At 44.1% G+C, this 21,623-nt stretch overlaps 2 protein-coding genes across 2 annotated transcripts in view; one reads left to right on the top strand and one right to left on the bottom strand.

Annotated features, from left to right (window-relative positions):
• LOC144941657 (cyclin-dependent kinase-like 1) overlaps positions 1-3,513 on the top strand; it is a 55,341-nt gene extending 51,828 nt beyond the window's left edge. The window contains exons 9-10 of the mRNA XM_078868015.1: positions 2,274-2,429; positions 3,373-3,513. Of these exons, the coding sequence (XP_078724141.1) occupies positions 2,274-2,429; positions 3,373-3,513 (297 nt within the window). The remainder of the gene's footprint in view (positions 1-2,273; positions 2,430-3,372) is intronic.
• A 3,557-nt stretch (positions 3,514-7,070) lies between these two features.
• Positions 7,071-21,397, bottom strand: DUSP11 (dual specificity phosphatase 11). The gene is made up of 9 exons (XM_078868006.1): positions 21,182-21,397; positions 18,607-18,696; positions 17,593-17,668; positions 15,149-15,283; positions 14,232-14,358; positions 12,880-12,940; positions 12,384-12,430; positions 9,892-9,967; positions 7,071-8,924 (listed from the first exon to the last, which is right to left on the bottom strand). Exons 1-9 carry the CDS (start codon positions 21,313-21,315, stop codon positions 8,507-8,509), a joined length of 1,164 nt encoding a protein of 387 aa, XP_078724132.1. The 5' UTR covers positions 21,316-21,397; the 3' UTR covers positions 7,071-8,506.
• Positions 21,398-21,623: the final 226 nt, after the last annotated feature.

Raw genomic sequence — 21,623 nt, 5'->3', positions numbered from 1 at the left:
AGCAAACCGATTGGGACCTGCACATACCAGGCGTCTTAGCGGCTTACCGCATGGTTCCGCACACATCCACGGGATACTCACCATTCTTTTTGATGTATGGCCGTGAAAATGTTCCACCCATCGACGTGCAATTGGGTGAGCCAGGCAAACGGCCGTCCCGTTCCTTGCCTGACCACGTGCGTGACTCGCTTAAACGAGTGACGGAGGCGCGAGAGGCTGCCCGGTGTGCGACAGCCCGTGCTCAGGCGAGGAACGAACGTTATGCGCGTCGATCGCATACGCACATGTCTTGGTCAGTGGGGGACCGAGCGTGGCTCCACTGCCCCCAGGTACCGGCGGGCACATCCCCCAAACTGCACAGGCCGTGGCGGGGGCCTGTAACACTAATAGATGTTCGGAACTTGCAGAGTATCCGTGTTCAGTATGAAAATCGGCGGTGGTATGTCCACTCCTCACGGCTCAAACCCTATGTTGACGCGCGTGTCGGCCCTTCATCCCCATTAGTTGACCTGCCGGGTTCCGTCGAGCCGACCACGCCGCTTGTCACACCCATTGATCCCAAGGGGGACTGTGTTGTGCCTCCTACAGATGAACAGGTTCTGAGGGCTGAGGTGGCCCCAGCCGCCCCCCCTCCAAGGAGACCTGACCTGGACGTGACCAAGCATCCACAACCTACTTCTTCTTCAAGCCTACCACCTCCTGTCCATCCGGAAGCAAAGGGATCAGGCGCTGGGAGCGGAGGGGGTCCCGCGTCGCGTACGCGGTCGAAATCTCTCCCGTTTCGTTAACGTTTTGTCGGTTGTTTTATTCCCTGTTGTTACTGCGCTGCAGGGGCGCCCTAATGTATGTCGTTTTTTTTGTTGTATGGGTGACTTTTTATATGTTGTAGGCGCAGGGACGCCGGTTCACCCTTATATCGTTAAACGCACCTCGGTGCCCTAATAATATGTTTCGGAATTGGTTTATCACCCTTTCCCAGCCGAGACGGCTATTTTTTTCACCGGGGGGGGGGGTGATGTAATAACAGCTATCGTGGGTTCACGTGGGGGATTGGCTTGCGGGTCCTGCTTGTAGCCAATAAGGGTTGAGATAGGGAGTGTGGGGCCGGCGTGATCACGGCATGTCAGCAGGAGTGATTGGCCCAGCCAATTGGGACCCCAGCCAATGGGGACCCGGGTAAGAGGCGTGGTCCCGGGATTGACAGGGAACCATCGAGAACGGTCGAGATTGTCCATGGAGGATTAGCTGGGAGGACCACGTGACGAAGGGATTAAGAGGGAGAGAGAGGAAGGATCGAGGAGGAGTCTGGGAACTGAACGGGGGCGAGAGCCACGCGCGTACGGGGCTCCGGGTGCCACGTGCGCGGTGGGAGCTGGTGGGAGTCCGCTGACGCTACGTTGTCTGCCAGCAACGGAGCGTGTGGGAGCAAGTGTACCGTCAAGTGAAAATAAAGAGGACTGATTCCGAATCCGTCTCCGGAGAATTATTACACATCAACAAATCGTAAATGCTGTATCATGGGAACTCCCTTGCCAGGATCAAAATACAAGAATATGTTTGACCCTTTCTGGCAATAAAACAGCTGTGTTGAGATGCTAAAACACCTAACTGAAACCTTTTGCAAGGAATCATGTCTGCATTAACCATATATGCTTGTGAACATGCAAACAAAAAACATGGTCTGGTAGTACATGATGCATTGTCTTTGAAACTGATTGGTCTACACCAGACAGTTTTCTTTAGAGCCTAGTCTCAAACAGTATTAGACCAGAGAAACCAATCAGTTTCAAAGACAATGCATCAATGGCCAGGGTCAATGGCGGCGTGGTGTATTCCGCAAATATGGCCGACTGTGAGGGCGGGCACAAGCCGGTGTGAGTAGGTTAAACGTTGAGTTTTATAAGGGCACCACGGGGTGACCAGCCCCTCCCCACCCAGCCCCACCCCTCCCAACCCCCACCTCCCCACCCAGCCCCTCCCCACCTTCCCCTCCCCACCCAGGCCCTCCCCACCCTCCCCTCCCCACCCTCCCCTCCCCACCCAGCCCCTCCCCACCATGTTTTTTGTTTGCATGCTCACCACAAGCATATGTGGTTAATGCAGGCATGATTCCTTGCAAAAGGTTTCAGTTTGGTGTTTTAACATCTTAACACAGCTGTTTTGTTGCCAGACAGGGTAAAAATCCCCTACTCGTATAAGCAAACGCTGCAACACGTAGCTTTTTTTTGTTATCTACATTTGGATCTAAGCAACATTTCTTGACCTTGCAACAGAGCTGCCTGAAAATGGACCCCGCGGCACGGCTGACGACCGCGGGCCTGCTGGAGCAGCCGTACTTCGACGGCTTCCGTGAGGACACGGACAGGGCCAGGGACGAGGCGGAGCGAGCGAACCACAAGGGAGACCGGGCCACGCGCCGGGGGCCCGCGGTGAGCACAATTTGCAATTTTGAATATTCGTTCAAGTTCATTTATTAGGTATAGCCCTGTGAGCCATTCGGCTCTTGAATCGGGTGCACACACGTATATATACACACTGGAGGAAGAATCCGATGAGCTATGAAGCTTTTTTTGTAACAGATGTCCAGTAGGGGGGTTAGAAGGTTGCAAGAACAAATGGTACGAAACAACGCCACGATCGGAGCGACTGCGGTCGTGCTGTGTGGCGCCATGCGCTACCGCGCCATCTCGATGGCACTACACGTCGCAAACGTGACGCGTTTTAAGAGGTTGACGTCAAAGTATGTTCGTCGATGTCGCGATTGAATATTAAGATGCTCCAGCGAGTGTTATTTGAATTGTGAAACGCCAAAATACAAGCGATTTTAAAACATTACAACGTACGTGTGTGTGTGACCGCTACCTCTCCCATAATTGCAATTAATCACGAATGACTACCTACATTTCCCCATGAGTATCTGCCACCATGACACCCCTCCACTCACATCCCCCACACCCCCCACCCATTGGCAATATTGTGCCAGAGCAATGAGCAATAATGGTGTCATCAAACACGATGTTTTCATTCAAGTAAGTACGAAAGCTTGCCTCTCCTCCGAGGCCCAACATCCATGAGCCCGAATCTCACGACTGACCAGGAATCATCTTCACACCCTGGCCTCTACCCCACCTAAATGCCCAGTTTGTGCTTATCCACCAAGCCATGAATATGGTCCAGCGTCTTTAACATGGCACTTACAATCAGAATTCACGCCATGTCAAAAAAGCACCTTAAAAAAAATTGCATTTTTAAGTCATTGATCCTTCAAACAACATTTTATTATCTTACAGGAAAAGGTGTCCTCAATACACGCTTTTTTAACATTGACAAATAAATGTTTTTCTGCATGATTTTTGTAAATTTGCATTTCAGATACAGCCTCTACCACAGCTGATGGGAAACAATCCTGTCTTACCCGTGCCAGAAAGTCGCAAATATTTCCGCTCCAAGTACAACCACCTTCCCAACATCGGCGCGCCCTACAGAGACGGCCATTTCGGTGGGCTGCGTTAACTCTAAAAGTTCTAAATAATGATTTGCCAAGAGAGTAAACCTCCCCATAAACAAACGGCCCCTCCTATTTGATTAAAAGGAGCTATGGTCATTCGAAGAGATTTATGTCCGCATTATATTTCCCCATTATTTGGATTACCAATGACCAGAAAAACATTACAAGACTGGTGAGCGTCCATTCAAAGTATGAATTTGCATTTTTATAATTGTGCTCTTGTATTGCCGAGATGACGTACGTACTCTAATATTGTATAGATGTGCTCCTGATTGAAATCAGACTTTATCTAACCAAATGAATCTAGCATCTGCAGTGTGATCTATGATTGAGTCTAATCAATGGTGACGATAATCACACACACGGAGCAGCTGACCTCTTCTAAGGTTCAAAGGTTGAATATTTTGACGTTAAATGCGGTGCCACAACAGAGCGAATTTTGGTTTGTTGCCAGCTCAGAGCCATAAGCAATAGAAACGATTCTTCGCGATGTGATCCATTTATTCGTCCGAGTGACGGCCGGGGATGAATATGAACCACCCACAACACCGCCTCTGTCTCAAAAAGACTGACGGAGGCATTCTGATTTATAACGGAGGCATTCTGCTTTATAACGGAGGCGTTCTGATTTATAACGGAGGCATTCCGCTTTATAATGGAGGCATTCTGCTTTATAACGGAGGCATTCCGCTTTATAATGGAGGCATTCTGCTTTATAACGGAGGCATTCCGCTTTATAACGGAGGCATTCTGCTTTATAACGAAGGCATACTGATTTATAACGGAGGCATTCTGCGTTTTAACGGAGGCATTCTGCTATATAACGGAGGCGTTCTGATTTATAACGGAGGTGTTCTGATTTATAACGGAGGCATTCTGCTTTATAACGGAGGCGTTCTGCTTTATAACGGAGGCGTTCTGCTTTATAACGGAGGCATTCCTCATTGCGCTAAAAGTGTTCCCATTTGGGTTGATACCTAGGAAGTGGCCGTGTCGCTATTGTATATTATCGATTTTTGATTTATGTGGTTTTACTACAACCGTTTACTATGTACGCCCATGTAATTAAACAGATACTCTATGAATACATTGTGTATGTGTTCTCAATAATTTGGTGCTGCTGCGTTCTAACAAAAAACTCAACATGTTGGTCAATAACACTTTGGCCTCAAAAGGAATATATAGAAACACATCCTTTAAAGTAAAAATCGTGGAATCATTCACAACTGCTCAGGTCGGCTTCAGACCAGAGTTGGTTTGAAAAGTCTTGAGTTACGTCATTCTTTCGCATGAGTTTGATACACACACATCCCAAGGATTTTCCATCGATTTTCACTTTAAAAAATAGTATTCATAGCAAAACTGTGTGACATCATTATTTAACGAGGCTACACGTGGTTGCAAAATAGCAAACGAATATTGAACTTCAATCAACTTTACCATGGCGTTCCAAATGCCAGCCTACGGAGACTTGCCGATACTACTACCAAGACCTCAACAAGACTCAGCCCGGACCGTCTAGAAGACTCGCGGAGAGCAATGGGGAGGCGGTTATCCGGAAGGCTGCACCAACTGTTCACTTGAAGATTAACACGTGGCATGCTTTCGCGACCAATATTATTCATAATAAACGTTTTTGGGTTTAGATCGCGTTATTTATAAATGTGTCGTAACCCTCCACCACCCGACACGGCCAATCAGTAAAAAAGTGTCACGTTGACAAAGGACAAATAGTTTACTACTTTAGCCCACCGGTGTGTTGAAGCGTGAAACCACAACAAAAAAAATGTGTAAATGTTGTGGTTTCACGCTTCAACACACCGGTGGGCTAAAGCAGTGAACTATTTGTCTTCTGTCAACGTGACACTTTTTTAACTGATTGGCCGTGTCGGGTGGTGGAGGGTTACGACACATTTATAAATAACATGATCTAAACCCAAAAAAGTTAATTATGAATCACTTGAAGATGTTGACAATGTCCGTGTATAACTTCTTTCGCACCGTGCGTAGCCAACCGTGCTAATCGGAGGTGCCGGGGGAAGGACAAACTAGACACAAGAATGTCCCGTGAGGGACCGTCCATAAATGACGTCACGCACCTATGGGGGGGGGGGGGGGTCAGACATTTGTGAAGTGACAGTCACGTAAAAATGCGCAACTTTAAATGAATATAAACAACACGTTATACGTAATTAAATAGACTTTTTAAGAAATGATTTCTCCACATCAGAGTGCAGCGCCACATTAAATACGCACTACAATGACAATAGTTTAAAGCGATTTGAAGCATGTTATAATTTGGGGGAGGGGGGGGGCAGAGCTTTGTGACGTCATATTTGAGGGGGGGGTCTGACTTTTTGTGACGCCGTGTGACGAGGGGGGGGGGGGTCAAATCGTCCAAAATCGCGTAACGTCATTTATGGACGGCCCCTGATGTAGCTGCTCACCCCGAGCTCTAAATTCTGTCACGTGGCATTGCTCTCGTGCTGTTCGCCTTGTGGAGTTCTCTGCTGACACTGGTACAGAGACGAAGCCATATCGAAGGCTGTCTCTGGTGTAGGCCATTCAGTTTCTAAGACAATGCAAATATTACACTGGTCAACAAAAAAAATACATTGTTTTCTGGACTGGACTTTTGCAGCTGTTGTAGACTAATTTCAGGGTGCGGATTCCAAATCTGATCTCAGATTTGCTCTATCACATCTAATTTTTATGCTATCGGCATACCCCATTTTCATTGATTGCACCCGAAATTAACTCTGTCACTTATGATTACAAGTTGTTGCGAGGTAGTGACTGCTTTAGTGTTAAAATATGGTGCTGTATTCTTAGGATAGTGTGTTTATTATATAATTTTATGTAGATATCCATTTATTTAATATTTTTCTTCTGCAGTTTTTATTGAAAATGCAATATTTGATATCTCAAAAACCTGATGTGATAGACAAAAACTGATGCCAGATTTGGAATCAGCACCCCAAATAACATTAAAACCGTTGGAATACCTTATGCCAGAAAAAGTGTGTTGACCAGTGTAATTAGAGCATGTATTGTTTTCATGCTCACCAAAAGCAGTTGTGGTTAGCGCAGACTTAATTCCTTGCAAAAGGCGTTTGAACATCTTAACATCTGTTTTATTGCCAGAAAGAGGTAAGACCTATTCTTATTTTACATTCTAAGAAGCAGTTCTAAAGGAATGAGTTGTACACCAAGTGCAAGTGACACTAACATTGGGGACACTTCAGCACAAATGTCTATCATTGAATGTACACGCATCGACATATTTTACATCGATTAATTGGTGACTGGCGGCATGGTAGGGGGAAGTGAAAATTTCACTTTGGCCACAGACGCCATTGCAATTTCGCATCAATAATAATTATTGAAAGGAATTCAAAGATCCTGGTTAAAAGAGGACTATCGTGGAAATAATCGTAAACCTTAAATTATGCACGGAGAACGATTAAATGTATCGTGCCCCATTCTGCGAAGGTCATGGCCGATGCGGCACACCGTCGTTCAACTCTTCAACGTCAAGGTTTAGTCTCCACAAAAAAATCCAAAGCAGCAAAAATGTTTATTATGTCATCATACCAACAAACATGTTTTTAGTTGCGAGCACGGACTAAAATGTCACCGTTACCAACTTTGGGGGGTCCAAGTAGAACCACACGGTGCAGTCGTAACCCATAGCTGTATAACAAAGGCCAAAAGCACGGAGCTCTCAACCAAATGGCAGACCATTCCTGCAGGTGTTAATACCGTGCCAGAAGCCCACATTTAAGTACGAACACTGTCGCACCATAACAAAGACAATGTAAATGCACTACGGATAGTTTCACAAAGTATATTACACAACTCGGTGTAAGAAACCACTGCTGTGGTGCCATTTGCAGAATAAAATAGATGCAGAAAATGGGCTGTAAATTTGAAACGCCGGCTTTCCAGGCGAATCAATATCAGATGTTTAGCTCAGATAAGTAGAATGCGTGTCATACGCCCTCCTCCACCCGACACGGCCAATATATAAAGTTGCCACACGTGAACAAATATGCCAATTTAATGAATTGATCAAACCCAAATATCTGACAAACGAGCTGTAATTTAATATTTCTTAAAATAAATTGCACATGCACATTGTGTGTAAAGTGAAAAAAAAACTATTCCAAAACACTTCTCAAAGAATAAAAGACAAAGCAAACTTGTCACAATGGTGTCGAATAGAGCTGGGAGTCTCAGAAACACCTTTGCCTGCGATGCGGTTTATATACGAATCCTCACGGATACGATCTCGAATTGGATCGTGGGCTTAGCCGAATCGTGAATTCCTTCAAACGGGCAACTCCAGGAATTGGCCATGGGGGAGATCCTTGGAATCCAATGCCATTCCGGCAGGAATATTTCCCAGCTCCAGCGGCAACACATTGTTCTAGAATAATTGCGAAAGTGTTTTCACGTTAAACCGTACACCACTTTCTGAAATTATTCCATGTCAAATTTAAGTAGCAAAAATAGTTTTGTAGACTTATATAAATCCAGACAAACTATTAGACAACTGAGTAATATCATCCATTCGTAATGCGTTCCTGTCGGTACATCGTTCATTACGATACTAAAGTAGAATCTACGACGTTTATAATCCGCCTTTTACAGTCTCAATGAAAAATGTCGATTGTGAAAATGTTTAAATACTATATTTTCAAGGGTAGACCCTTCTACATAAAGGTTAACAATATTCCACATTCTCTCCAGAACAGTTCCAAATATTGAGTCAAACTCCCACCTTGAAGAAAGGGCCAAACACAATTTTTTGTAATGATTTGTCCATTTGTAACGATGGAGTCATGGGCAAATGCTTGTTGCAAAAAATCTTATAAAATTATCATTTGTTAAAATGAGAATCAGACCCACTGAGTGATCAGTTTTAATGAACGTGGCCAATAAAATATGTATCACATTCCAGCCAAGCACTGTGCCATTGATTTCCACACAATCTTCTCATTGTTGATTTTCTGCCCTCTGCCACCACAGTCTTTCATCTTGCTGGTCAAAACTTTGAGCTTGGAACCTCTGCTGGTGAAACGGTATTGGTGGCTGCATTTGCCAGCATGGCTGATAATTCAAACTCTGGCTGTAATTTTGCTGCACATATCCTCCTTCAGGATAGTGAAAATAGTCCTGTTGATAACCTCCCACTGCTGGCGTTTGAGACCACCAATCCATGTGTGTGTCTTGTGGTGGCATTTGGTGAAATCTGCGACTCGGAGGCCGTGGGTAGACACTTGCTCTATGGTCAATTCTGTGGTCCAACCTTGTCAGGATCTTCCTCGAGGCCATCTTCTCTTGACCACTATGAGACGGGTCACAAACGCTGGAGGAAGAGGCCCGCGCAGGACACGAAGTTGTACTCGAGCGCCTTCGACAATAAAGAAAACGCAAGAGCTTAATAACAGCATCGTCTTTCTTTCTTTCTTTAATCATTAGACTAAGCTCAGTACCACCTCAAGTAATTGTTGCGTCAAGCGGGTACAGAAAGGTTTATGTTAAAAAAATATCGATCTGAAATCACGACAGTAAATCATGAATATTGCCGGGGGATATGTTCCTGGAGAACGGCGCGGATATTAATACTTCAAGTTCGTGAGGAAAATAGGGTTAGGGGGCATAAACATGAACGTATAATATCACTGTGTTATTTAACTCGCCTTTAATAATGACGAACATAAACCTACCTATAAAAGTGCAAATATCAAACGAGCAAGTGAACATTGCAGAGTACGTGATATTTAAAAGAAATGTGTCGAGGGAAAGCACCCGCGTGTAAACGGTGCGGCAGAGACAAGCGGCAGGCCGAGAGGGGGGGGGGGGGGCGCCTCGCCACTTTCTCGTCCGTTAGTTAGCGCGCTACGGCCGCAAATGTTTCAAGGTACAACCCCCAGACGATAAAAAAAAAACTATCACGATAAAAGTATCGTCGATACGCAAAAAAAAACGCTTAAAAAAACCTGGGAATATTAAGGCTTCACTGTATTGCAAAACACTCGCGGGAAAGGAGGTAAGACCTCTCATACTCTTTGTTTTTTTTTCCGGTAAAGTCACGTAGGTAAAAAAAATCTAATAAAAAATGTAATTATTTGATTTGATTTTCTACAAAAAAATGTATTTGATTTTATTTTTCACCTACGTGACTTTACCGAAAAAAACCCCAAAGAGTATGAATTCTTGCAGTCACGAAAGCTTCAAATCTAGAGGTAAGACCTCATGTGACAAAGGTGGGTGAGAAACGATTGCTACATGTTCGCATGCACAGATGGCCGATGAGGGATGATTTGAGAGCCTGCCGTATTGCAATAAACACATGGAAAGATAAACTCAACTCTTACCTTGAATAATCCCTCGTTTTCAAATCTTTGAGGTAATTTTCCCTCTCAATCGAATGACCTCGAGCACTGTTAAAGGCTGACAACCACACGCAACACTTTTATTACCAAGTACAGCTATTTGGTAATCATTGAAAAAAATATATTCAAAACTGACACCTTTTTTACGAGGAGTCATGTTTGCATAGACCACAATACATGCAGTCATAATGCAAACAAAAAACATAACTCTGATAATGTATGCACTGTCCTTGCAGTTGATTGGTCCACACCCGAGACAGCTTTCCTTAGAGCCTAGTCTCCATGGGTTGGACCAGATGACGCCAAAAGGCGCACAACTCAAAGACAATGCACCATCAGGGTTGCCAGATAAAAGGGTAAAAAACCAATTATCATATTTTTCTACTGGCAAATGAGGTTCAAATGATATATATTCAATGCAATGACAATTCAGTTAAATATAACGTCAAACTGTTATATAAACGCGACAAGCAACACCAACACTATGACACAGGAAAAATAAATCACACTCCCATGAAGAGCGTTAGCTGTGATCTTTCAATAAAACATTTTTACAGGGATGGCAAAGTTCACATTCCTTTCATTTAGCGCCACTCTGCTGGACGGGCGTCCATGTATCACGTTCAATTACCGACAATTCAATGGTAATACGTGGACAACAGTGGACTTTTGTTTTCACCCAGTGTAATCAAGGGCAACACTGTCAGAGCCAGGGGGGAATTTGCCTACCTGGGATCCGCACAGAACGCCGACGGACAAAGTCGACCCCTGATGTCGTGCGCCGAATTGGCCTGGCCTCAGAAATCATAAACGGTCGGAACGGCATTGGGCCCCAAAAAAGTCTGGGAACCAAACCGAGTGTTTAGATTTGAAGCTTTCGTGACTGCAAGGATTCATATTCTTAGGTTTTTTCGGTAAAGTCACCTGAAAGACGGAAGCTTGTGTTGCCTCCGAAACGTCGTGATTTTTATTTTAATTTTACTTTTATTAATTAAAATGTTTTTACCTACGTGACTTTACCGAAAAAACCCTAAGAATATGAAACCGAGTGTCCACCAGTGCTGTGTGTTTCGTCAGTTTCGTTGAACGGTGCAGAGGCCTGGACAATGCTTCAAGATGATTTGCCACAAAGGGTAAAACCTATTCCTATATTCTGATACGGGCAAGGGAGGTCCCATGATGTAGCTGCTCACCCCGAGCTCTCAATGCCCTGACAGTGGCACTGTCTATGTGCTGTTTTCCATTTGGCGTCCTCTGGTCTAACATTGTTTGAGACTAGGCTCTAAAGCAGGGGTGGGGAACGTCCGGCCCGCGGGCCATGTAAGGCCCACGGAATCATTTGGTGTGGCCCTGCCAAGGCAACTGCAGGCAGGACTAGAAATTCAATGAATCTAGGAGCAAACCTGAAAAAGCAGTTGCGAGTAGCAACATTATCAATACCAGCTAACATCACACGCCTCGCCAAAGAGAAGCAGTTCCAGCCATCACATTAGGGGTGAGTTAATAAAATGTTTGACCAAATATAACAGGCAAATTTTTAAGTTGATAATTGTGTATGGCCCGCGAATGATGTTATAGATATCCAAATGGCGCTTGGCAGAAAAAAGGTTCCCCACCCCTGCTCTAAAGGAAGCTGTCTCTGGTGTGGACCAATCAGTTTCAAAGACAAGGGATATACTATCAGAGCATGTTGTTTGTTTACATGTGCTGAATGCATACATGATTCCTTGCAAAAGGTTTCTGTTTGGTGTTTAAACATCTTAACATTTGTTTTAATGCCAGGAAGGGGTAAAACCTATTCTTATATTATGAGTTGGATCGGTGGAAGTCCTTCCACACGCAATGCCAGAGATGCCTTCTCGGCGTCTGACGGGTCGACTGTGTCAGAAATGTCACCATTTGATCTACGAACGGTCTTCTAGCGATTAAGCGAGCTCAAATTTTGATTTAAAGCTTTCGTGACTGCAGGGATTCATATTCTTGGTTCTTTCGGTAAAGTCACGTAGAAGGGAAACAATAAAATAATAAAAATATTGTTTTATATTTTTATTCTTTTAAAAATATTGTTTTATATTTTTATTATTTTATTGTTTCCCTTCTAAGTGACTTTACCAAAAGAACCAAAAATATAAGTGAGCTCAGTTCGAGGGAGGAGATGGCGGTCACTCTGTGGATTCCGTCACCCCGTCTTGATGCGCAAACTCTAGTAAATTGCTCACTTCAGTTGGCGGTCGACATTCTAAGTGAACCGTGACCCTTTAAAGAATGTCGCTGCCTCCATGAGATGTGGATCAAACAAATTCCTCAAGACACCCGTGCAGGATGGCAGCAAAAGCTGTCTTTTTTGCGGGTGCTGTCGCAAGAGGCGACAGGTTTGACGAAACGGTCCTTCGCCAAACGACGCGTGACGATCGACTGTCATTATTCGTGGACTTAAAAAAATTAAACATCTTCGTTTATGTGGACCGACGCACCTTGTATCGCTTTGTCTGGGTCCATTTGTTCACAATCGATAAGATACCTGTTAACACACAGAACGTACAGTTGTGGTACTAAACTCAATACTCTCCGCATCATGCTTAGGCATTCATGATTAACTTTAATAATCCAGTTCCAATTAACAGTGGAGAGGATTTTTCCCACAGTAACATGTCATGGCTCCTCCAATCAGAGCTCTATTTAATGGGGTCACCTTTATACCTCTAAAGACTAATTATCCTAACAATAATTATACGGATGAAATCTAACCAATGGGCTTGAGTAAAGCATTCCAGCTCATAAATACATCACTTCTATGATCTATCGCCATATAATTGAAAAATACATTTTAGACCGTTGATGTAACGGTCTTCCAGGTTGATGTTAAGCAAACAATTGCATAAACGTGACAAACTCAGGACCAGTATCCTTTATAATTACTTACAAATACATGTGAGAAGACACTTACAGAAAATGTGCAATTGAACTTACCGACACACCAGGTACCCAGTCCGGTTCACTCCATGAGTACAATGCACGCCGATCAGCTTGTCTGAAACATACAATGCCACCTGTCAGAAATGTGCCCTACGAGAAGCTCACAATCACATGGAGAGAACGATCGTTTCGAGTCTCGCACTGCCTCAATGCATTAAACTCTTAATGAAGCTAACTAACACGCATTTAAACCCCCTGGTTCCTTGCGTCTCTCTATTGATTTCATTGAAAAAGAAGTATTGATCAGTTTTTTTTCCAATCTCTCTCTCTCGCATGATGTGCATCTCACCATTGCCCCTTTGCCATCTGCATTTCCTTCACGTGGAATAGGCCTCTCTTAGCAGCCGTCCTCGGTGACCGTAACAAAACCACCTGTAATCATACTACCGTTGATTCCATGAGAGAAGTCTGCCATTACACTTTCAGATTTGGAAAAAAACTATATGCCAATGAACTAGCAGTACGATGACGACGATGACGCACACACAATGGTCTTACTGCGCTCGTGGCTGTGGTGGAAAAAAACTGTCCAAAAGCTGCAGCCATTGATGTTTTTGTTCGTCTGTAGCAGCGGTCCCCAACCTTTGTGGCCCCAGGGACCGGCTTCGTGGAAGACAATTTTTTCACGGACCGGGGGGCGGGCGGGGGGGTCATCATTGGGTCTTTCCCCCTTTTTAAAGAAGCTCTCCAGCGACGTTTGTTTCTTACTCATTTTGGCTACTAGGGGTTAGAGCTTGCGGGCTTTCCAACACCGTGACGAGTGCGCAGTGCGGGAGAGAGGCACGGATGGAAGTGGTGAATAATAAAACAATGGGGGCGGCCCACGCGCGGACTCACCGCTCTCACCTCCTGCTGCTGTGCGGCCCGGTTCCTAACAGGCCACGGGCCGGTACCGGTCCGCGGCCCTGGGGCCCCCTGGTCAATAGTATTATTTGTTAGTCTATAGTATTATTTGTTAGTCTATAGTATTATTTGTTAGTCTATAGTATTATTTGTTAGTCTATAGTATGATTTGTTAGTCAATAGTAGTATTTGTTAGTCAATAGTATTATTTGTTAGTCAATAGTATTATTTGTTCGTCAATAGTATTATTTGTTAGTCTATATTATTATTTGTTAGTCAATAGTATTATTTGTTAGTCTATAGTATTATTTGTTAGTCAATAGTATTATTTGTTAGTCAATAGTATTATTTGTTCGTCAATAGTATTATTTCAAGGAAGCAGTAACTCAATCTCCTTCTCCGATCATGAAATTTCATGGTGCAATTCCACCTTGTCTTTTCCATTTCTATGCTGAAACCTCCTGACAATGAAAACGTATTGCAAGCAAGCGTTCGTCACCCACCGTTTCCGGCGTTATCTCCAATGAAGGTCTTGATGGTTTCTTTAAAATGGGCGATGGTTTTGTCATTCGGCACCTCATGGCCCATTGTGAATATTTTCTCATACTTGATGCCCGCTTTTGTCAGTTCCTAAACAACAAAAAGACAAATTTCTAAGCTCAGTATTTCAGTGATCACAAAGTAGATTTACATAATGTTATATTTTACAATTTAACAAGTTAGAAAAAAAAGAATTAGCACATACAGAAGCTGGTCCACACACATGATTCCTGCTGAAATATAACTTACATTTCAAACAACTCTACAACGTGTTACATTGAGATTGTCATGAGCTTTGAAATTAAATGTTTACTTTTAAAAAACTATTGTAAGTAACCAAATATCATGTTTGCTTCATCACCACGTGCTCAACTGCTCTCCATTACCTCGATCTTATTACACACTTTATTGTTAATTTTGTTCTTTAAGCAATATAACTCCAATGCGTTCTGTTTGCTGCCTGTTCCTCCCTACGTATAATGTTCATGTTGTTGTACTCGTTCTGTGCTGATGCACCACGGACCTCCCTTGCAAATGAGCTGGGAAACGGCTAAATGGGACGTCCATGTAATAAATAAACATTGAATGAAACATTACGCAAGGCTGTTTTGACACTTTCAATAATGCATTGTGATAGCAGAACCACACACTGTAATTCAGTGGGAGACCATACGACTGGAACAACTTTCAGGCTATTTTATATGCCTAGAACGTCATTGCAAGCTCCAAACATGTATTGGATAGAGCGGTTCAAAGCGGTGTGGTGAATTAGATCATTATGGGTTCATGCTCCTGTGTAATTCATCCTTTGTCATTTTCACAATAGTACTTCTGAAAGAAACAATCACATTCTGTGCTTCAGCAAGGCCACACTACTTACCTTTGGATCATAGTAGCGTGTGGTGTTTGTAAGGTCAATAACCAAGCCTAGGCTTTCGTTTTGCCTTGATATGTTCTCTAGGAGTCCCGATGGGCTCATCTGAGTGACCTCTGCTTCAAGACGATCCAAGATGGCCTGACATGACACAGTAAAGTTACACACCAATTAAACACTGGTATTACGCACACGACTACGCTACACCATTTCAGCACCGTGCCTAATATCGCTGGGCAACGTGGCCACTCAGATCCCTCTCTTTCACGACACAGAGGATAGCTATAGGACATGACAAGGAATACATTCATTGGTGGGAAAAATGGTCTGTTTTATAGGGTGTTCTGCCCGATTCATGCAGCCCCTGTTTAATGGGCAGTTTGGCTTAAGAACTGTCCCCATTCACCAAGCAGCAGTTTCTGTACGGCCAAGTCCGTACACAAAAATGCACGCATTCTGCCACTACTCAGATGGTGGTGGCGCACATCTTTAAAATAAATATTCGTAGTTCCTGTTGTGGATTCCCCAAAAGCTGTTGGTATATTCCTGGAAGCTGTCATACAGGAAATAATTTTAAATGTGTAGCATTGTTTATAGAATGTGTGGGTCTGCAACAGGAAACTTGCATCATCGTATGACTTATCGGTGACCTGACACTGCACGTAAGATAGTTGTAGACAAGTGGATTTTTTTTATCATAACTCAAATTATCGACCAATTTTACCTTTCTGAAATACAACCCCCACCCCCACAACAAATATATTGTAAATTAATGGTTAAGTTTGAATGTCAGCATCATTTTCAAACTCAAACAAATGTCCTTGTGTAGCGTGTGTCATCTTAGCTGGGCGGTGATGGCCAAGCACGCCCGTAATCCATAACCGTGAAAAGCAAGGGTTGGTGGATCGTACAAATGTTGCAAAGCTCTCTTCCCATGGGTATGAAGGCTTGCCAGGAGAAGGCAGGAAAGCAAAGTGAGGACTAATATTATCTGGCCATTCTGCACGGGAGAGCATTACCCCCTTTCAAATGTGGGTTTTCTCCGAGTGCTCCGGTTCCTTGCTACACGTGAAAGGGAGTCTACATGAGTCATCCTGGAAAGGGAACTTCATGGTTCTGTCAGCATCAACACAAACACTTGGAGGGCAGTCGGTGACTTTCAGCCTCTCTTCCCCCAAAGCACCCAACCAAGCCTTCACCCTACAGAACGTTAACTACTCTCTCCCCCTCTTTCCTTCTTTCGTGCCAATATATATCTTTTAGGTTTTTTCCACAATCCTCTATCTCCGTTTGGGCATCTTTCTTCCAGGCGCCTTCCTTTCATTATTTTCCGCGGGTGTGATTCCCGTGTCCCCTGCATGACCCCTACATGTAACCTCAACGTGCTGTCTTCCCACTTATTCGTGGTCCCTCTGGGATGGTGAGAAGCGATTTGTATGAACGGCACCATATAATCTAAACATTACATTACTCATAGCACAACTGCAGCGCTTGATCGGCGTTAGGATGGAGCCAATGATGGTGGAATGTTTCCACAGATAGCTGGAACCTTCTCATCATTGAACAATTATGCTTTTGGGGTGTGGGTTGTGTGGAGGAGTCCGGAGTGCATGGTGCTCCACCGTCACACCAATTCATGAGCATATACGGTCCTTCCATTCTGCAGCATTTTATCTATTCCAAATTTTAACAAGAAATTTAATGTTTAACACATCGGCTTTCGCGACCAATATCATCCATAATATAGGTTTTGGGTTAGTTCACATAACCTGGTCGTTAAACCCTGCTGTAGCCTGATGAAGCTAGCTGTAATTACTGGCAAAACGTCGTACTCAGATTATAAATATTGTGGATTTGCTCTCCAACACACTGGTGTGCTGTACTAGTAACGAATTGGCATGTTCTGTTTATGTAACAAACCTTACTAATTGGGTGTGTCGGGTGGTGGCGGGTTTAATGACACATTTATATTTATGCAATCTAACCCAAAAAAACCTATATTATGACATAATTTGAATGCTATAATTGTGAAAAAACGTGAAAAACTGTACATTAATTGGATCCTTTGTTTATCAATACAGACGTTCACTAAATATAATTAAGAGCTTTTCGACATGTCTTTTTACATTCTCTCAAAATACAAGTTTTGCCCAAGCTGTGAAGGGCCATCTTGTTAAATTGCAGAGATTATTTTCAGCAATTGTCCACCAAGCCCAGGGTACTGAACTGGAACTAATAAATTAGGAGTAAAGAGGGGGGGGGGGGGGTGATGGTGTGATTATACTGGGCCAGTTCTGTAATTGCCTGCAGTCGGGGATTGCACTGATAATTTAGTTTTTTTGGATGCAGGTCTGTGGCAAATTTGCTTGCTAAATCTTGGGACACAAAATCAAGATACAATTACAAACGTGGAAATGCAATCATCATGATTCAAAACGTCCAGCACTTGCCTGTCTCAGAGGCACTTTAAATGAGATGAAGCGAGTTCCTTTCACCCTTTTTCCTACAGGAACATAATTCTCCCACCTGATGGGACAAAATTGGTCAAAATTAGTCCTTTTGTAAAACAAACGAATGTAACATGAAAACAAACACTTATAAAATTAACTTTTTTTGACATCTAAGACCCACAGAAACAAAAGGAAGAAAGGCATGCTGTGCCTCCAAAACCACAAGTCACAGCCGACAAACCTTTGCCGCCTTTGACTGTTGTAATTAGTGTGGCATCGCGAACAAATACAGTGCGTGTAACACCACGTATACCGTATTCTTCTGATTATAAGACAAACTTTATATAATGTAATTTTAAATAAAAGTTGGGAGTGCGTTTTATAATGTGGTACGTAGCCTTAACCGCTATCACTTGTGTGACCAGATTTGTAAAACTTCATTGGCAACGGGTATAGTTCACAAGGTTACTGCCATGATAAAGCCAATTCCATCAATGCCAAATTCCTAGGATTATAAGACGTTGTTTTTGGAACATTCACTCTACATTCTATAACGTTACGTTTGCCACCCTTCTTCTCCGGGACATTATTGGATAAATCACACGTGTATTTTTTTTATCATGGGCATACGCCAGTGTAAAATAGCTAAACCTTGTGTGCAAGCAACAGCTGCAGTAAAGGTAATTCAACGACAAAAAAGCCTTATATGTAATGGCACTTGTGATAGAATTTGCCATTTGATCATATATCAAGTTAAACTGAGTCTTGCGATCATATTTCAAGAAGCAACAAAATTGGATGTTTTCAACACACTCATTGCGTCACGTCCACCCTACCACGCAAACGTACAGCGCTCAGCTCTAAGTATATAACAATAAGGCAAACAGCACCATTAATTTTAAATGACGTTTAAGGACAGAAAACGTAAACACACCGTACACCCAACAGCCCATGCCACCGATCGGCCGCTCTCATGCATTGACCAAGTGCGAGGGCTGCGGGAGAGAGTCTCACCGATCTGGGACGGTGTTCTTCCTGCCCATGGCGTGGCTTCTACTCAATCCGCGGTGCAAGGCGATCCCACCACGGATCATTTGCTCGGGTCTGTGGGTGAGATAACAGCACAATACTGTGTTATTATGTATACAGACAACTGTTTAGAGTATTTGGCTGATATACATTTCTACATGATAAGCCACTGAACTGAGCTATCATTTGTTGCCAGGACACATCTGAAAGAGCTTAATAGCTCAGTGGGCCGTACCTGCTAAAATAAAACAAGTTTAATAGTTATCATGGTGACCAGAGGTTGCGTCTTAATTAAGGCTACGATTTTGGCATGTTTGGTGATATTTGCTATCCTCTTCCATGCTTCTTCTTTCATACGGCTGATGTAGCTGCAGAGCAACAGCTACAATTTCACATTCAGGTGGTCAAACCATATAACTACGTGAGGAGCAGCGGAGTGTTATCGCTGTCATTTCTCCTTCCTATTTGTGGATCGGGCATTACATCGTCTCTTCCAAGCTGACCAAGTGTCTCGGAGGTGAGAGTTTCTCACACTTTACCCCACCACACGCAACCTGCCGATCGACCGCGGTATAACCCATTTATACTGCGGGGTGGACAGAGAAAATGGGGGGGGGGGGGACGATTGAGGACATTTTTCCCGTTGTTTCAACTGCTGAGCAGAGAGTTCGAGTCGGACCGGTAATCTCTGGACGGCTACAGCGTGCGAAATATTAAACCGAGGCAGTTGCATTTGTTTGCGAGTTAAAACACATACATTGGAACGTATTGGCGGTACACCGGTGGTGGTACGCTGTATAAAACTTTAAGCACATTTTTGTCAATTATTCACAACCCCGGTCAGAAAATCCTGCAGGATGGTGATGGTACATCAAAATCAATCTTGATTTGAAGCTTTCGTGACTGCAGGAATCCATACTCTTTGGTTCTTTCGGTAAAGTCACGTAGGTAGAAAATAAATCACGACGTTTCGGGCGCAACGTCGTGATTTATTTGATACCGACGTGACTTTACCGAAAGACGTAAAAATCAGTTGATGTTATGTCGAAGCGGTGTTTGAGCAGCTGAACACGAAGAGGCTTCACACAGCCTGTTGCCGTATAGCAGCACCCAGCCTGGTGACGATTGGCTGCTCCGTGTTCCAAAGGCAGATTTGATTTCTCGTTGCCCGAGACTTGGTCGGCAGACGGTGGCAACAAAATATGACGCAACTCGTGGTGTCACACGTTCGAATGGGAAAGCAGCTGCTGAATCTGAGGCAACTTCTAATGGAGAATCTGCAGCTCACTCGAGGGTAGCAGCGCCATCGTCAGTTCGGGCCTCATCTTTACCTGGTGGTGGTCAACAGTAGAGGCCGACCAAAACTGAATTTCTGGTTTCGGCCGAAAGTTAAAAGTTTAACACGTAGGCTTTCGTGACCATTCTGGCGAATTGCCCGATGATGCTGGATGCAATCACGCTTCAACACACCGGTGGGCTAAAGGAGTGAACTATTTGTCTTTTGTCAACGTGACACTTTTTATTGATTGGCCGTGTCGGGTGGAGGGTTACGACACATTTATAAATAACGCAATCTAAACCCAAAAACGTTGATTATGAATGATTACTAAAGTTACAAGTTGACTTTCGACCGAAACCGAAAGTAAACTTTTTGGCTTCGGCCGAAACAGAAAGTCTGCCGAAAAAGGCGATTTTCCAACTTTCGGCGCCGAAACCGAATTTTCGGTCGGCCTTTAGCCGACAACAGCATCCTGTGCCCCGGACCCAAATCAACAGTCAACATCGACCTTTATTTTAGCCTCAGTAGACTGAATAAACATTCGAATAGCGTCAAACTTGGCGACAAGGTCAATTAAAGAATTATAAAGAGATTTATCGATACACATTTTTATTTCAGACTTCTGTTATGGTGCACCGGTGTACCGCCGATACGCCCATGTGGTGTTTGTTACCAGACATTCCCATGCCTGGTAAACCGGTAATAGTTTTCCTTCCAACACGGTTACCGGTAATGCAAACAAAACATATTTTAACAACTCTGCTATGAACCCAAAGGGCAGAGTTCCACTCCCGCCACGGCTAACATCAGAGGCGAGTGATACCTTAACCTGGCCCTGGGCGACTGCTGCCTCTACCAACTCGTGGTGGAGTATTGGTGGAGTATTGGTGAACCAGTGAAGATGCACGACACGGTGTGCGGGACACTCATCTAGCAGTGGATCAGCAAAGGGCTGTGTTTACATTATAATAGTATTTATTACAAACAGCATGAGCACTGTGGCATCTCGTGAGTGAAGGTGTTGCTGTATAACGATACACGCTCTACACGAGTAAGATATCAACACAAGCCATTGTCTATCCCACCCAGCCACGCTAAGTTACGTTTAGTCATACGGTCACCACAATGCCACACGCATTACTTCCTATCAATTACGGGCTATAGCACAAGTCATAAAGACTTGTAAACGCATCGTATTCTACACAGAGCAGGACGGCGGCGGCTTTGACGTCGTTGTTGAGAACGGCACCGCGGGTAGGCCGCGCGCAGCCTGCGACTTGCCTGATCGCTCCCTGCCGAGGGGAGGGCGACGACCTGGCGCTCTCGGCCCGCGGACTTGCCCGCGAGGTCCCCTGCTGCTCGCCCGCGTGGTACGAGGAGTCTTCGTGCGACTTGGCGCCAGCAAGGAGCGGCATCGGTGATCGCGCGTGGAGGTTTGTCGGTGAAGAGGAGCCCACGCCGAGTGAAAGTCACGCCGAGTCGAACTTCCGGGGTGATGACGGAATCGATTCCCCCCGCGGGGCGACGCCGCCAGACGCGACGATTACGGAACGCGATTCGATTCCGATAGTTCCGGATTCGATTCGTAAAAAGTCCGAAATCAGATAATTGGTTTTTTACCCTTCTATCTGGCAACAAAACTGACACCTTTTTACAAGGAGTCATGTTTGCATAGACCGCAATACCTGCAGTCATAATACAAACAAAAGAACATAACTCTGAT

Source organism: Lampetra fluviatilis, chromosome 25 (genome assembly GCF_964198595.1).
Source record: "Lampetra fluviatilis chromosome 25, kcLamFluv1.1, whole genome shotgun sequence".
NCBI classification, from domain to species: Eukaryota; Metazoa; Chordata; class Hyperoartia; order Petromyzontiformes; family Petromyzontidae; genus Lampetra; species Lampetra fluviatilis.
This window is presented reverse-complemented; position numbering and strand designations above follow the sequence as displayed.

Bases quoted from the DNA above. Each gene is read 5' to 3' on its own strand.
- DUSP11 (XM_078868006.1), bottom strand. From the start codon at position 21,315: ATGCCGCTCCTTGCTGGCGCCAAGTCGCACGAAGACTCCTCGTACCAC. The intron at 12,431-12,879 runs GTAAGTTCAATT...GTGTGTTAACAG, and splicing joins ACTGGGTACCTGGTGTGTCG to GTATCTTATCGATTGTGAAC. The intron at 9,968-12,383 runs GTGCGTCGGTCC...TGTGGTTGTCAG, and splicing joins CCCAGACAAAGCGATACAAG to CCTTTAACAGTGCTCGAGGT.